The sequence below is a fragment of the Mustela lutreola genome, chromosome 4 (genome assembly GCF_030435805.1).
Source record: "Mustela lutreola isolate mMusLut2 chromosome 4, mMusLut2.pri, whole genome shotgun sequence".
NCBI classification, from domain to species: domain Eukaryota; kingdom Metazoa; phylum Chordata; class Mammalia; order Carnivora; family Mustelidae; genus Mustela; species Mustela lutreola.
Genome location: NC_081293.1, coordinates 36,992,722 through 37,010,346, shown reverse-complemented (window position 1 = coordinate 37,010,346; position 17,625 = coordinate 36,992,722). Strand labels below are relative to the sequence as shown.

Sequence of the window (17,625 nt, the reverse complement as noted above, 5' to 3'; positions counted from 1 at the left end):
TGACTTTTACTTTCTCTTAGTGCAATTGAGTATTCTGTGTATTTAAAATATACATTGTAGCTTTTACCATAAATACAAATAAAGATTAAAAAGTTTCAGTATATAAAAGCTGACTACAGTACTTCCTGTAACTTTCCTCTTACCGATTCCTGGAAGCCATGGCTGCCACCAAGATCGACATAGACAGCATCTTTGTCATATAGGACACCACCAACTCCAGAGAGCGGTGCATAAACCAACTTCTCCTTCTCATTTAAGCAGCGCTTCTTTTGTTGTTCAGGAAGTGCACAAGGGTCCGGGAGGAAACTGACATCACTCACAGCAAAATCTCCTACACCTGGAAGACAGATAGAGGAAGATGGCTTGAGCTGTTAAGTGTATCAGCTGTCAACTAAAACAGCCCACAGGTGGAAGGCTTCAGCCACAAGGATATCGTTTGTCACTGGCACTCTGCCTCTCTAGCTAACCACCATCATCAGGGCAGAGGGGATTTGGTCAACTCAACACCTTTGCTAGCTGAGGCAGAGCTGAGTTAGTCTTAAAATTTCTGGCAATGTGGCTCTATCTTGTTTGGCCATTTTTCAGTTTTCCTCAGAAATGAAGTAACTCATCCCAAGAGCTCCACAAGTTTGGTACATTTTATAAGAAAAGGATACCTGGCATGTGAATTTGACTTTTATTCTTCAAGTGTGCTCCTCTTAAATAACCATAAAGAGACACCTTTCGGTCACACTTGATATTTGTTCGAATATCTTCTGGGTTTGTCAAATCTTCCATCCTAGAAAAATAAAACCCAATCATATGGCAGAAATAAATGTCAATGTTTTTGTACCTCCCTTCAAGTGTCAAAGACTGAACACGTTGTTGAGAAAATTAAAAGAGATACAGAAATAAGGAAGTGCATTTCATCATCTACCAGAGGAAAAGAAGCAAACACATGATTGCACTGCTCTTAGGCTCTACATAATATACCTTCTGTGGGTAAGATACCAGAAGTGGGAAATAACGTACACCTAGGGTTAAGGAAGAGATGAATACATATGCAGAAAAATCCTTTGTGGAAGAGGAGTAAGCTTTGACTTAGGTTTTCTGGTATGTCCTGGATTCTGGCAAGTAGAGAAAGGGATTCCAGGCTGAGAAAACAATATGGAAAAAACATAAAGGAAAGAATGCACAAGGGCACATCTGGGTGACTAGAACACCATGGTCCAAAGCAGTTATCACTGAGATGAAGGTTGAAAAAGCAGGATAGGACCATATTATATAGCCTTAAATGCTTCAAAAGCCTCACATTTTTCTAAACATTTCATACTTTACTTCTGAAGCCACAGCATCTTTGGGTAATAATACAAAAAAGTAGGTATTCTCCACTAACTATATTTCTCCCTCATTATTCCAAAATAAGCTCTATTAATGTTCTTTTTATGACCTTTGTAGCTTGAAATATGCAGGCCAGAAAGAAAAACTTTACATGTACTTTTTACCTGTCTGCTAGGATATAAGGATGAGAGGTTTGCCATGTAAGAGGCCTAAACTTCATAACTGTAATAAAACGACCCAGATTGTGAATTTCTTGGTTTTGATATTCTCCATGTACCATTCCAGAAAGATAGAACAGCTTGGCACCCTAAACATTAAAAAAGAAAAAAACATAAATTTCAATTAAATTTTTGTCAATACTACATCAAAATTAAGACCTCTAAATAAGAAGCAATCCTAAGGGGGACTTCTAACAAACCACTTATCAGTGCTTCCCCAACTTCTCTGCCTTCTTTCAGTACTCATCTTAGCAGGGCTTAGTACAGGCAGAAGTGCAAATACATTTAGCTTCAGAACTGCTCTCCAGTCAATTAGTGGCATCTGTCTAGAGTACTGCACAGAGAGGACAGAGAGGCTCCTGGGCAGAGGAAAAAACTCTATGACCAGTGGGCCACAGCAGTATGCAGGGGACGGTGGAGTGCCAGTATGTGTGCACTATAGTCCCTGGTCCTATAACTAGCAGAAACTTCGGACAAACCCTATTAAATAATCCCAAATCTAAAACACTTAGAGCCAGGTACTGCCTGGTGCTGGGGGACTACAGAGACAAATGAGACACACTGAAGTATAGACTATTTTAAGGAAATATTCCAGGGACAATGAACAGATATATAAAAGAAACTCCAAAGGTGAATCCTGAAGGAATGCTTATTAATCTATCCTACTCAACCTTTTTTTTTTAATTATAGTGTTAGTATTCAATAATTAATTCTCTTCCTACCGGGTAGACTTCTGTCCAGAACCTGTGTTTTAATCGCTTCTTTGTCTTTTTCAGTTGTTTATTATACTTGAAGGAATCTAAGTGAGTGAGAACACCCATAATTTTGGGAAAGCCATGTACTTGACAGATGTTTAGAAATTCAAATGTTTCCATTTCAAACCCAAAGCTGGCATCTATAAGCATCAGAACCTAAAACAAAAAACACAATTATTCAAGGAAACTACTCAAAATAGACCATAAGCGAACTATGGTCCTTGAGCCAAAGCTGACCCATGACCTGTTTTATAACTAAAGTTTTACTAGAACACAGCCATATTAATTTATTTATGAATGGCATACACCTGTGTTTGCACTACAATGACAAAGTTAAGCAGCTGCAAGAGAAACTATGACCCACAAAGCTTAAGATAATTTACCATCTTGCCCTTTACCGAAAAAGTTTGCCAACTCCTATTCTGGACTAAATCAAATGATTATTTAGGGATCATCATGACAGAGAAAATACCACACTTTCACTTTCTCTAAAAGGCCATGAGACAAAATCCACCACAATATAAGTTTCCACTTCAAGAAACTGGATGTTTAGAAATAACTCAGAAAAAGCTGGGTCTAATTTGGCCCTCACCTGGAAGGTCCTCACTTCAAGAAATAAAAATTTTTATAAGGTATTTTTAGGCCAAATAACAGGTCTCTAACAAGAAACGAAGTAATAGATCTCTGACATCCAAAAAATGGGATGAAGTGGTAATCAATGAAAAGTACCAAAAACGTAAGAAAACCAAGTATTTTTGTTTCAGTCATCTCACAGGGAAAAAAAATTTTGCTGGGAGGTATATAGTAAGCGCTATCTTATTTGTTAATTTGTAACATGCAATTGCTCAGAAAATTAAAAAAATTAAAAAGCTACCACTTTAGAATTGAGCCAAAAAATAGTAGTTACAAATGCTAATCTAAGAAAATATAAGCATATAAGACCAACTTTTAAGATCTGACTCTTTAAACATGCAAAATAATTTCAGAATTGATTCCTGGATATGTCTAGTTTTAAGATATTAAAGACATCTCTGCTCCCATCTTTCTGTAGCTAATTCACACACACACACACACACACACACAGAACCAGAAACACTTATCTTTGGTTAAATTAAGGAATATTCATTATTCATAATCCTAAACCATAAAAATACATGAAAGTGGGCCACTGAGCATTCCAAGAAAGCACAGCTGCCACTGCAGACCACAGGCCAAGCTGGTACACAGAGTTCTTCCACGCCACTGAACAGGCTGAAGGTGAGCAGGCTGGCAGTGGAATAGCCCAATATCCCATCTGACACCACAAAATGCCAAGGGGCAAGCAATTCGTTGTGGGAAGAGAGGAATAGGTAGCAACAGCCCCTTAGCTGACAATCTTGTCAACTAAAGATAAATGAAGACTGCATTATTCCTTCAAAGCACACACGTACACACAGACACAAATCCATGTATGAACATGCCTCTGCTGTGACTTAGGTTTTACGACAACCCAAGGCAGAACAATCAACATTTTAAAGAAAGTTTAAAAATTAATGTACATGCAACATAATGCTTTAAAAGAATGAGATTGAGCTACAGTACTTATATATTTTTAAGACATACTGAGTGAAAAAGAAAGCAAAGTACAGAACATGTACAATAAATAGCATATGCTTTAAAAGGGTAGCATGTATATTTATATACAAATCTAGGATATTGCTTTCAGGGAAATTGAGAGATGGGGTCAGAGCAGAGAAGAGAAAACATGCATTGTACTCTGTAATACAGTTTTATTATTTTACCAAATGCATGGGTTCCTTTTTTTTAAGATTTTATTTATTTATGTGACAGAGAGACAGCAAAAGAGAAACACAAGCAGGGGGAGTGGGAGAAGCAGCAGCAGGTTTCCTGCTGAGCAGGAAGCTCATGTGGGGCTCAATCCCAGGACCCTGGGCTCAAGAACCGAGCCAAAGGCAGACGCTCAATGACCAGGCCACCCACGCGTCCCGCATGAGTTCCTTTTTAAGTCTTAAAAAGATGTATATGAAAGACATCTTTCTTGGGGCGCCTGAGTGGCTTGGTTGTTGAGCGTCTGCCTTCGACTCAGGTCATGAGCCCAGGGTCCTGGGATAGAGCCCCAAGTTAGGCTCCCTGCTCAGTGGGAGACCTGCTTCTCCTTTTCTAACTCCTCCTGCTTGTGTTCCCTGTCTTGTTATCTCTCTCTGTCAAACAATAAATAAAATCTTAAAAAAAAAAAAAAAGACATCTTTCTTAATATATCTATGCTTTTAAAATTATGAACTTGGATAAAATCTTTAAAATTAAAAATGTGGTATATTTTACATAAAAAAGAAACCAATTATTGATATGCTAAATTATTTAAATCATTTCAAAAACATTAGTTTATACTAGTTTATGTTGACAATGACACATTTTTTATTAATAGTAGCATTACATGTTCAAAATTTGAATGGCATTGAGTTTTCTGACATTAGAATGGCAGAGCTGTAATATCTACATTAAATTACTTTTTATTTTATATTTTAGGACACTTCCTGGGCCAAAGGATAAAATCTGTAGCTCATGTCACCAAAGAGCTTTCCAGAAATTGTTGAACCAAAAAACCAACCAAAAAACAACCTCCGTTACCCCACTCTTCCTAAACAATACGGCTTTATTTTTTTCTTAGATTTTTGTTAATTTAAAATGTAATAAATAAAAAATAATTAAATAAAATGTGATTAATGAACATTACCATTAAATGTAATCAAAGCTGCACAATTTTCATACACTATGCACTGTCTAGATTTTCTATTATAAACTCTGACAATTTCTCAAAAGCAATTCATGTACTTATTTTGTCATAATCATTAAGAACTGGAGTTTCTGACACCACCAAGAGCCAAGTTCCCATCCTCAGACAAACTACTTAACTTCTAGGGCCTCAGTTTCATCCTTTGTAAACTGGAGATAATACCTACTACCTCTAAGGCATACTGGGGGATTTGATGAACTAAATTTCTAGAAAGTTGTTAGCACAATGCCTAGTAAGGGTTCAAGAAATAGTCTTACTACTTATATATTTACGTGTTTGTATATCTGTATGTATATCTTAATTAACTATGTTTGCTAAAGGTTTTTTTCTTTAATTTGCTTTTAGGTTTGAGACTACATTTCATTGTGCATATTCCATTTTTATTATATATTACTCAACAATTATCACAATATTATATAATTATATATTATAACCATATTATTATCATCAGTTCAAACACACTGATGGTATCCCTGATTATATTCACCATCCCTTTAATAATAAGCCTTTCTTTCCTTCAGCATGAGATAAATAATTGACCACACTGCTGTTAAGTCCTCATGGGAAATTCACACTGCCCCCACTGACTTACCAAATCCGCCACTTTAGCCAGATCAATCATCATATTAATGTCACACCCACATTCAATAATGGTGAGTCTGCGCTTTTTACCTGGAAGTGAAAAGACAAAAATTTTATTTTTCTTTAAAGATTTTATTTTAGAGAGCAAGCATGTTAGTAGGGGGAGGAGCAGAGGGAGAGGGAAAGAGGGAATCTCAAGCGGAGCGCCACATGGGGCCTGATCTCACAACCCTGAGATCATGACAAGAGTCTAAATCAAGAGCTGGGATGCTTAACTGACTGTACCACCCAGGAACCGCCCCCCCCCAATTTTACTTTTAAAAAATCCTGAAATAATGTATCCATTTATTCTAATTACCATTTTAAATTCTATCCAGTAAAGTTTTCTTGCTATGTTCCCTAATTTTAAAATAATATTGAAAGTCTATACACATGAATTAAGTGCTTAAACAGGTAAAATTCTGACTGGAAAGAGCACAGAAGCACATTCATTATGACCATGATCCTGCCATTCAGCAGTAGGCCAACACTTCTATCTTTATCAAAGTTTCCCAAGTTTCCATTAAGCTAAAAACATCCTCTAACTTAATGTAAGAGAATTTTCATCGAACAATCATTATTTCTAACTTAAGGTACAAGGAATCAGTCTGAGACTCTTGATCTTAGAGTGGCGAGTTCAAGCCCCACGTTAGGGGTGGAGTTTACTATAAATAAACAAACAAACAAACAAACAAAGGGGTCCCTGGCTATCTCAGTCAGTGGAGGATGTGACTTTTGATCTCCAAGTCAGGAGTTCAAGCCCTACAATGGGGTAAGAGTCTATTTAAAAAAAAAAAAAAAAAAAAAAAAAAAAATTAAAAAGAAATCTGTCAAAATGACAGGAATGCCTTTTAGATTTAAGAAAAAAAAAAAAAAAAGGCTTGGAGCACCTGGGTGGCTCAGTTGGTTAAGCACCTCGCTCCTGGTTTTGGCTCAGGTCATGATCTCGGGGTCTTGGGATCGAGCCTTGCATTGGGCTCCAGATTCCACACTCAGTGGGGAATCTAGCTGATTCTCTCTCTCTACCCCTGCCCCCACTTGCGCTTGCATGCTCTCTTTCTAAAATAAGTAAATAAATCTTAAAAGAAAAGAAAAGAAAAGCCTCCATCCAACTATATTATTGCTATAATCAGAAATTTCACTGGGTTATGGACATTGGGGATGGTATGTGCTATGGTGAGTGCTGTGAACTGTGTAAGACTGATGATTCACAAACCTATACCCCTGAAGCAAATAATATATCCTATGTTAATTAAAAAAAAAAAAAAGAAATTTTAGGGGCTCAGTCAATAGAGCATGCAACTCTTGATTTTGTGGTTGTGAGTTCAAGCCCCATGTTGGGTGGAGAGATTACTTAAAAATAAAATCTTTTTAAAAAGGAAAGAAATTTCAGATTCTTCCATTGCCATTTTGGGGATTTGTTTCATCTTCCCTCAAACAGAAAGGTCACCAACTTCTAGATCAGACAAATTCTCATAGAAAAAGAAAGCTCCCTCACTTCCCTAACAATGTGGCTTCATGAGGTCAAGAAGGCATGCCTGACACACAGCAGATACTTACTACCTATTAAATGAAGGTGGTCACCATGAACAACCCAGGCTGCCCAGCCCTGCCAAACTTCAGAGGAACACACTTGGCAAATCCAGATAGCAGTCAGAATAAGGTATACATCTATATCATTATTACATTGGGGAATCTATCCTTTTTTGAAGCTATAGCCAATTTAGTATTATAAGAGAGGTAACAAGAAGCGAGAGCATTACTTTAATATTTACCAGACAAGAAAATGTTCAGCAAAGACATGCCTGTCCCTCAGATGACATATGCCCTATCAGCCTGGGGTAGCACACTCCTACCTGACACGATCGTTACAGGGCCTCTGATCTCTGTCAGCTTCTGCCTGGTGAAGTTCCGAATGAGGCACTGGATCAAAGTGCTCTTTCCAACTTTTGGAGGCCCCATCACTACTACCACTATTGGTGGGGGCTCTAATGGAGTTCGATCAACCACTGGAATGTGATGCTTTTTTGTCTTCAAATCCTGAGTCCTATTTGTAAAAAGAAAGAAAAACTAAATCCATTTTCAAAATATAAAAGGCATCATTCTTACAAGGAAAGATTTTAAAGACAGCAGAACAGACAATATGGATACAATTAACTTGATAACTTCTAGACCCAATCCAAATAACCCCTTTAGTAAACATGTAACAGATTGACTTCAACAGTAAGTACAGAGTATTAAAAACTCTACACAGCTTAAATCTGATTGCTTTATTACCTGACTGTAATAGTTTAAAAAAAAAGATAAACATGCAGGCAGTGTATCATAATGAGTAACAGCAGGAGTTCTGGAGTTAAATTTGGCTCTCTTAATAGAATTTAATTCAATAATGTTCAAAGTACACTGCCTGACATATAATAAGAACTCATTAAATAAAGCTATTATTACATATTACATGAAACATATCCAGAAAAAAAATACAAGCACACCTATTACCACAGAAACTGTTGAAATTTTACAAATTCTTTCTTTCTTTCTAGTAGGCTCCATGCGCAGCGTGGGGTCCTATGCCAGGCTTGAATTCACATCAAGAGTCAGATGCTTAACTGACAGAGCCACCTACCAGTCCACAGAGAAATTCTATAAAGAAAAACTCTAAAGCTTTTTTCTCTTGGACAAAAAAAGCCAATATGGGCTAATAATGGAGACAAGGCAGCTTCCACAGAAAGACTACTTGCTCACATTTTATCTATTTTTTAACTTTTTTTAATGTAGGGTCCATGCCTAGCACAGATCCAATGCAGAGCTTGAACTCACGACCCTGAGATCAAGAGCAGAGATCAAGTGACATCAAGTGTTGGATCCTTAATCAACTGAGTCACACCTAGGCGCCCTGGTCACATTTTAGTAAAAGGAATACAGCATGTCCTTCAAAGCTGCTAAAGACTCATGAATCCAAACATCATCTGGGGAGGTTCCTACTGTTTAAAAAGAATAAATGGAATGAACAACTAGACTCCAGCTAAACATACCTGTGAAAGGATCGAGCCATCCGCACAGCAGACTGGACTGCAAAAGCTTTGGGATTTCTTTTCCGGGCATCTTCCTCGTCTCCAAGCTGGAGATCCTGCAGATGTCGTTTCTTTTTCTTCTCAGCTTTGGGCCCACTGTTTTTCTTTCTGTGTTTCTTCTGGTCCTTAGTCTCCATAGTGGCTTTTTACCAATTCACAGGTAACTCTAACCTACATTGGTGAGGCAGGGATGTGGGAAGCATTTTACAATCCAGAAAACACCCAAGGAAAAAGAGTAAATTCCATTTCTTTCTTTATGAAGAGATAAGGTATTCCTGCAACAAGGATAGAAGCTGCTTAATACTATTCCCAGTTTCATTTCTGTTATGTTATAAATTAGATTTGTTAGTTACTTCTGCTTAAGTTACTTTTTATTCATCTTAAGTGTCTATATCAGCACTATTTCTGTAATAATGAAAATACTCTATACCTATACTTTTCAACACAGTGGTCACTTACCACATGTGGCTTCTGATAACTTAAAATGTACTCAGTGAAACTGAGAAACTGAAATTGAATATAATTTTAATTAATTCCATTCTAAATTTAAATAGCCATATGTGACAAGTAGTTACCATACAGGACTGCTCAGCCCAAAATATCAATTAGACTAATGAAGTGGTTTCCAAACTTAAACCATCTTTAAGACATTTTAACAGATTAAAGCATTTTAATAATCCTCCCACATGATAGCATGTGTTACTTTTAGTACCTGTGGATTCTATAAAACTTTTAAATTATAATAACCACTTATATGCATTTTTAAAAAACAGTAACTTCTAGATGTGTGAGATATGGCTGGTTGTGAACAATGCCTGGAGATCAATCACATGGATCTGCAGAAACCTAACAAAGATTTATGAGTGTCCCAGGAGGTCATGGCCCATACATTGAGAACCACTGAATGAGTTCTTGGGAAACCAGGCTGCATACAATCTGAGTACTTGGCTAATAAAAAAAAGAAAGAAAGAAAGAAAGAAACTAAGAAAAGAGAAAAAAAAAAGGTCACTTCACTCAGGATACTAAATTAATTTTAGTTATATAAATATTTGTGTCTGCCTATGAGGTACTAGGCATTTTGCCAAGAGAGGACAACAGCTGTGATCTGGCCGCGAAGGAAATCCAAAGAGTATCTTTCATGCCATGCAGTAAAGGGACCACAGGAGAAGGCTGCACTTAGATCGGTCAGAGGCACAGCAGCGCAAATAGGAAGCCCATATATACCAGCATAATGTCATGAAACAGCAGCCAGGAGTTCGGAGAGCCGCGTTCTAGGCACCGCTGTGAAACTAAACAGCTATGTGATTGCAGGACCTTATTTTTCTTCCCTTCTACATTTTGATTCCAAACTTGAACTGACACTTTTCTCCCTCTTTGGGGGCGGGGAGAGGGATGGGAAAGGCACAACTTGGAATCAATAGATCTGGCCCAGGTTTGAGTCACCTGCTAGGATTATCCCGCCAAGACACGACCTCTCTCTCCTCCCTGCCACCTCCCCACCCCGCTTGGGCTCTCGGCACGAATTCATTCAGCCGCTCCCAATGACCTCGGAGCAAGACTCCGGCAGGTACTGTGTGCGACTGGGCCAGCGCCTGACGCGCTCTTCAGGGGCAAAGACTGTCCTGGCCGACCTTGCCAAGCACGATTCGCACAACTCTCAGAGCCCCAGTCCCCGGGACCCCACCGCCACCGCCTCCCCTACCGCGGCCGTTACCGGGTTCACAACTGCTACTTCTCAGGCCCGCATGGACAGCGCCGGAAACGGAAGTGCACCCTACGCGCGGACTCCACCGTCCGGCAGGAAACAAGGAGGCAGAAGAAAGAGACCGGCCGGGGCGCCTGGGTGGCTCAGTGGGTTAAGCCGCTGCCTTCGGCTCAGGTCATGATCTCAGGGTCCTGGGATCGAGTCCCGCATCGGGCTCTCTGCTCAGCAGGGAGCCTGCTTCCTCCTCTCTCTCTCTGCCTACTTGTAATCTCTCTCTGTCAAATAAATAAATAAAATCTTTAAAAAAAAAAAAAAAAAAAAAAAAAAAAAAAAAGAAAGAGACCGGCCAAAGGACGACTCTCGGGAAAGCCAGAAGGAGGCTCCTGATTGGTTGAGGACGGGCCCAGGCGACGACTGCGCAAAGCGATCCAACCTGAGGGCCGCGCGCCGCCCCGCCCCTTCCAGGCCGATGGGCCGGCGGTGGCACTGTCAACCTAGCGTTGGGAATCCGAGTCGTTTCGCGGAGCACATCCCAGTTCCCCCGGAGGCCGTGGCGACAGTGCGGCCTGGAGCCCGTTCCTTGGTGTAGGACGAAAGACGAAGTAACATATTTAGTCTCGGTCAACCGGAGTCATGGCTCCCGTCCGTCCCCTCCGAATGCCGCTGGCATCGGGTTCCTCCGTGGCCTTTTGGAATATCCGATGGTCGGAAGTCTGTCTGGCTCATCTGCCTGCTCATCCTCAAAGAGCTGGACATTCTCGGACCTCTTTAGTGCTGTAATTCCCTCTTTTGCCCGCACCAAGACTGAAGGCAGGGACAAACTGACTCAGCACGTTCTCTGGTCCTGGGAAGGGGGTTTTCCTTGGAAGAACGCAGCCTCCTGCAGTTTCTTCCGACACAGGTTTACCTTGCCAGGGCCCTGCCCATTCCCACCTGAGGGTCTGCCTTGAAGTTCATCTAACCCCCATCTCAGATGAGCTGGGATGTCCTCGTGGCTACAAAGCTGGGTACATTTTCAGAGTGTATGTCTCCCTCTTGTCTGGGAGGTTTTCTTTTTAGTATGATCTCACCAGTGCTCCTGAGACTCAGTTCTACCCCCACGAACCTAGGCTTACTCCTTCATGCTTCATGCTTTTCCCCGTGAGCGCATTCTGTCCCTCAATATCCCACAAGTATTTACTCTGCGGTGCTAGGGAGGGCTACCCTACAGGGCACACACTTCTCTCATCTGTCAAGAGTGTGTAATTATTTAACTCCCTCCAACAGTATCCCTCTCACTTCTTGGAGCTTTCAGTATACTGGTAGATAATCCCAACATTCTCTTGACTCCATGAGTTGCACTCTTGTCCTGTCTTAAAAATCAGCCCCTCACTCTGCCTGTGATCAGACCCTAGACTTTGTCAGGTCCAAGCGTCGCAGTCCCCAGAGCATCCCACACTGACTGCCGCCTCCTATCTTACCAGGTTACTCCCTCTAATGCCCTGAAGCCAACTGTAATCCAGCCAGTATCTCTGACCCAGATCTTATTACCTTCCTCCCTTGATGACTTTTCCTTCCCTAGTAAATTAACTTAAACTCCATGGGCAATCGTTGTCAGTCTCTTGTATATTGCCTCACCTCTCTGTCACCTCATTATATCTGCTTGGTAAAATTAGAGCCCTGGGTAAACCCAATTCTGCATCTACTGCACACTACAACGAATTGCTGGGGGGAAACCCAAAACCATACTGACCACCCTCAGCTCAGTAATGCTAACTTTGCCTCAACTGTGCCATTCTTCCAAGTGAGTATTTCACATCTCCTCTTCTCTCTTCAGTCCTTCCCACCACCTCTCCCTTCCTTGCTTCTGATTTCACCAAAAAAATGGAACTGGAGACTCCTACCATGTCAGACTTTCACCACCACATCCACTCATGTCCCCATCTGCTGCCTGCCTGTTACTGCAGGTGAACTACTGCTATGTCCACCTAAAGGAATCCTGTTCTTGAGTGCAAGATCCCATCATCTCCAGGGTGTCGCTCCTCCCAGTCTATTCTCTCCCCCAACATCATCAGTTTTTTAGGTTTTGTTTTTTTGTTTTGTTTTGTTTTGTTTTGCAGACAGAGATCACAAGTAGGCAGAGAGGCAGGCAGAGAGAGAGGAGGAAGCAGGTTCCCCGCGGAGCAGAGACCCTGATGTGGGGCTCGATCCCAGGACCCTGGGATCATGACCCAAGCCAAAGGCAGGAACTTTAACCCACTGAGCCACCCAGGAGTCACCCAGGCCCTCCCTCCCGCCCCCACAATCATCAGTTTTTACTGGACTGTTCCCATCACCGAAATATGTAGTTATTTCTCCCATCTTCATAACAAACTCCCTTGGCCCATTTCCTGTAACAGATACTACACCTTTTCTCTGTGCCTCTTTGTAGCAAAATTTCACAAAGGAATAGTCTCCAGTTCCTCTTCTATTCTCTTTTAGATTCTCTTTGCTCCCAGCACACCCATTCACAGTCTTAACTTCTCCTTTCTTTCTTTCTTTCTTTTTTTTTTTTAATTTTATTCATTTATTTGATAGAGAGACAGCGAGAGAGGGAACACAGGCAGGGGGAATGGGATAGGGAGAAGCAGGCTTCCCACGGAGCAGAGAGCCCGATGCGGGGCTTGATCCCAGGACCCTGAGACCATGACCCGAGCTGAAGGCAGAGGCTTTAGCCTACTGAGCCACCCAAGCACCCCCCCCCACTTCTTTACCTTCTTTTACCTTCAACCTTATAAGTATGGTTTTAAAATTATATAGACCAAAAATGTATAAGAATATGGCATTCCTGTTGTTATTTTCCATAGTTAGAAGAAGACCCAGCATTCTGTGGAAACAGAATCTGAGTCTTGCTGGCCCTAGAGGTTTGTCCATAATGTTGAAAAGCAACAGGAAGATGGAGAGGTGGCCTGGACCAGCTGGAAAGTCAGAATTGTACCACCTGGCACAAGGGCCGTTTCTGAGCATATCAGATCTTAGATACACTCCATTATACGTAACACATTACGTATATAATAATTATGACTCACTTTGGAAATCTAATTCTTTCTCTTTTCAAGACGTGTCTCCTGAAATCATTAGATGTAATGTCAGTAAAAGAGAAGAGCCCAGGGTGATCCCTGACATGTGCAAAGATTTGTGGTTGACGTAGAGAGTTCTGGAAGAAGCATCCCCTCACTGATCAGATCTCTTACCTCTCAAGCCACCATGGCTCATTCTCTGATCTCATCCATTACCACATCCTGTGTGTCCATCCAAACCCACTTCATCAGCAAGGAGGCCTTTCTTCGGCCCCCAGCATGGTCTCCGCACCAGGGCTGGAGCAGTCCGGAAAGCCTGATTCACGGGGTCTGGGCAGATCTTTTTCCCTCTTTAGGTCTCACTTTTCTTGTTTAGAGCACAAGAGGATAAAATGGCTATGGCCTAGGACCATTCAACTCTGATGTCCTTAAGTTGTAGAGCCATTTCCCTCAGAGTCCTGAGTCTCTTCTCCCCCTGAGTGGGAGCTCCAGGGACGGGTGATGCCACCACTATTGGCAATGACAGACTTCAGAGAGGGCCAGGCAGAACTGTGACCACAGTGCCCTCCTTGTCCTACAGCATCTAGAGACTGCCCAGACAGAGCTGTGTGGGAGCTTCTGCCCAGACGTCCCTGCTTGGCTACTGAAGGGGAGAGCACCTGGCCCCCAGCAGCAGCGCCCAGGAAGGGTCCGTCACCACTCTGGCCTTGAAATGTGACTTAGAGTTCAGCCATTGACTTAACAGCAGGTCGCTTTGGGAGAGCCTCTGCTGTTCTCTGGCCCACTATACCTGTATACTTTCTGGCCTAGGGGGAGCAGGGGACAGTGCCCCCTCCTGGCCACATATGCACCCATCACCTCAAGGGCCTTTCACTTGTGAATAGTACCCAGGCCTTGATGATGTTCTTGATATTACTTTTTTTTTTAAGATTTATTTATTTGACAGAGATCATAAGTAGGCAGAAAGGCAGGCAGAGAGAGAGAGAGAGGGAAGCAGGCTCCCTGCTGAGCAGAGAGCCTGATGCGGGACTCGATCCCAGGACCCTGAGATCATGACCTGAGCCAAAGGCAGCGGCTTAACCCACTGAGCCACCCAGGTGCCCTTGATTTTACTTAAGTATTCTCTGTGTCAGCCAGTTCCAGCCCTTCCTAACCCAGGAAGATAGCCTGAAGGTTATGTACAGAATTTTAAAGATTTTATTTCTTTATTTGACAGAGAGAACACAGGTAGGCAGAGAGGCAGGCGGAGGGGGAGGCAGGCTTCCCGCTGAGCAGAGAGCCCTATGTGGGGCTCCATCCCAGGATCCTGAGATCATGACCTGAGCCCAAGGCAGAGGATTAACCCACCCAGGCACCAGGCATCCCCATGAACAGAATTTTAAAGTGTTCAAGCCTGTCTGCTTTCCATTTGGGAATCTTTATTTATCTCCAACTTTGTACTTAGATCCTTAGAAACCATTAATAAGCTTGTTCCAAAGCTGGGGCCTATAGCCCTGATATGGGCTGAATTGTGTTCCTCTAAAATTCATATATGGAAGTCCTAATCCCTACTACCTCAGAATATGACTATACCTTCCGAAGTTATCCCACACGGGGGGATTTGGATATTCTCAAGTCCAGGTTGGTGTCTCTGCCCAGGGCATTCCCAGGTCACATCACTCCCTCTGGGCCACACAGTGGGTTCTGACCATGCAGAGGCTGGACTCCCCCAAGTGTAGGGGCAGTGGGAGCCAGTGGCCTTCCAACCTCGCATGTGCAGGAAGCTTGCCAGAGGAACATTTCTCACACATGATCGTGAGCACAATAGTCCCCTGAGAATTCACAAAAATCTCAGGGTGTGCTTTCACTTCCACAGTTGATGGAAAATTGAGCCAACCTTATGTTGATCTCATTGTGCTGATGGCTATAATGAGGGCCCCAGAAAATCTAATAAAAAAACTATCTTTCTGTGATAAAAGGTCCAAGTCCAAGGAAAACTTAATAATCTGTCACCTTGATTTAGTGCTTTGTTTCTATTTATACCCAGGACAGCCACTTAGACTTAGGCAGTGCCGAGATGCTGGACTGAGTCAGTGAGGGAGCTGGGGTGAGTGGCAAAGGTGCTCTCTGTGCCAGGGAGACAATACCACAGAGGAGTGGCCTTGCTGGGGTAAGGCTTTGGGTCCTAAGAACAGCAGGGAAGACTGGACAAATTAGCAGCTGAGGCAAGGGCAGTCAAGTTTCAGTCTAATGCCTTGTTGGTAGAAGAGCTGCTTGGGTCAAGTTTGCCTTTCCATCCCAGAATCTGGTGACTCATTCTGCCTCCACTTTGCTCTGTGTGTTCCCCTCTCCATGTGGGAAGAGCCATCACAGAGCACCCCCAAAGGACCCCGCAGATCTGCAGTTCAGATCTTATTCCCCATGGTCTAACCTGAAGGGGTGAGAAGGAATCCAATCCTCGACCTGGGACAAATACAGCAGAAAGTGATAGTCAAAAATGCCAACTAAAGAAAAAAAAACGTTGCAAGTGCAAACACCACATGCTCCGCACAGGTTGGGCTCTGCCTTCCGCATCTGCGGCCACCAAGTTGGCAGCTGCAGGCAATAGGAGCTGCCCTCCTGGGGTCAGGGAGCTAATGGTTGTAGAGCAGGATTTTGTTACAGATAACTCAGATTTTTGAGAGGTAGGTTAAAAGTGCTTTTGCTATTAGGCTCTCATTTCAGTTCTGGGGGACGGAGCTCTGGTAAAGATCATAGACATATAGGAGGGACACCCCCACACCACCCGGAGCACATTCCAGCAGCCTGGGCGGGGCCACAGCAGGGAATGGACACCTGCAGGAAGGAGTCCACTAATGTGCTCCATTGGCTGGGCCTGCCCTCAAATACTACCAAGAACACCATGAGTGCTCCCACTCGGTAGCTGCAGCCTTTCCCAGTGCTGAACCAGCCAGACTGGGGTGAAGACAAAAGAATATGCTAGGAAGCCATATTCTCTGGTCAGGGTTTACTGTGCTGAGTTTCCCCACCCCTCCCACTGCTCAACTCCTTCCCTCCGAAAGCCCAGCATGTCCTACCTGAGGAAGGGGTTGTGGGGTCTTGGAGTCCTGGTCTGTAGGAAATCCAGGGTGAAAAGCAAGCATGGGCATTTGAGCTTCCTAGTCCCATAATATTCTATTACAAGGAAAGCAGGGAAATAGGAATGAATGAACTTGAGATAGTTTTTTGACCTTTCTGGACTTGTTCTCTGTTTTATAAAAGGAAAATGTGGACTAGATGAAGTCTAAGATCCCCTCCTTGAAGAGCTCTCCTTGCAAAAGAAGGTTGGAATGGCAAATAAACCAGGCCATTCCATAAGTGATTTGCCAATAATAAGCAATAATAGTTTTTTCTACGTGGTTAACTTTGTTCAACTGTATTCCTTTCAAAAGCAAAGTAGACGGCCCAACTTTATCCTGGACAGGAGCTCTTACTCCTCTCTGATCCCTTGGGAGGATTAGGGAGTACAGACAGGCTTACATGGAGGTGACTATATTGGTTTTGGTTTTGCCAGGTCACCTCTCATAGGGTCATAGGATGTTTGTAAAGGAAAACACTTTTGCTTAATTTTATTTTGACAGCATACCTTGCAATGGGCAATGGGCTAACAGTTTTTCATTTAACATCTTCTTTAATTCTTTCACCCACCATCTCTTGGAAATTTTACCTGCATCTTACAGCCAAGGGACTGAGGCTTGGCTAAGTGGTAATGTGCTCCACATCACAGCAGACGTAGATGATCAAGCTGACTTCAAACCCAGGCACCTAAAGCCTGAGACCGCATTTACTGCTCATCTCCTTAAATAACAGAAGAACAAAAGCAATCAGTCTCCTTGTTTCGTATTAGTAGACATTATGGAATGGGAGCTGTTGCCCAGCAATGCTCTGCACAGGTGTTCTCTGAGGGTTTTGGGGTGCCCTGTACACAGCAGTTCATCTGAGCCCCGCAAGTTCCAAACGTGAGCAGAAGAGAAACACTATGCTTCATGATACCAAAGCAAATCAACAAACAAATCTCTGATGGATTCAAAGGCCACTTTGAACTGATCATGCACCCTGCCTCCTGCAGCAGTGAAGGAGGAAAA

The 17,625-nt window shown here is 42.5% G+C and overlaps 1 protein-coding gene across 4 annotated transcripts in view; it reads right to left on the bottom strand.

The window, feature by feature from the left end:
• The window catches only part of BMS1 (BMS1 ribosome biogenesis factor), a 50,855-nt gene extending 33,517 nt beyond the window's left edge, over positions 1–17,338 (bottom strand). For 2 of the 4 annotated variants that reach the window (XM_059169520.1, XM_059169523.1), the window contains exons 1-9: positions 17,208–17,338; positions 16,579–16,675; positions 8,741–8,950; positions 7,565–7,755; positions 5,680–5,759; positions 2,261–2,449; positions 1,485–1,627; positions 657–778; positions 144–337 (exon numbers count right to left, since the gene is read on the bottom strand). In XM_059169520.1, coding sequence (XP_059025503.1) covers positions 144–337; positions 657–778; positions 1,485–1,627; positions 2,261–2,449; positions 5,680–5,759; positions 7,565–7,755; positions 8,741–8,916 — 1,095 coding nt within the window. In that variant the 5' untranslated portion in view covers positions 8,917–8,950; positions 16,579–16,675; positions 17,208–17,338. Of the gene's footprint in view, positions 1–143; positions 338–656; positions 779–1,484; positions 1,628–2,260; positions 2,450–5,679; positions 5,760–7,564; positions 7,756–8,740; positions 9,055–10,493; positions 10,604–16,578; positions 16,676–17,207 lie in introns of those variants that run through there. The other 2 variants (XM_059169521.1, XM_059169522.1) reach the window with 2 other exon arrangements.
• Positions 17,339–17,625: the final 287 nt, after the last annotated feature.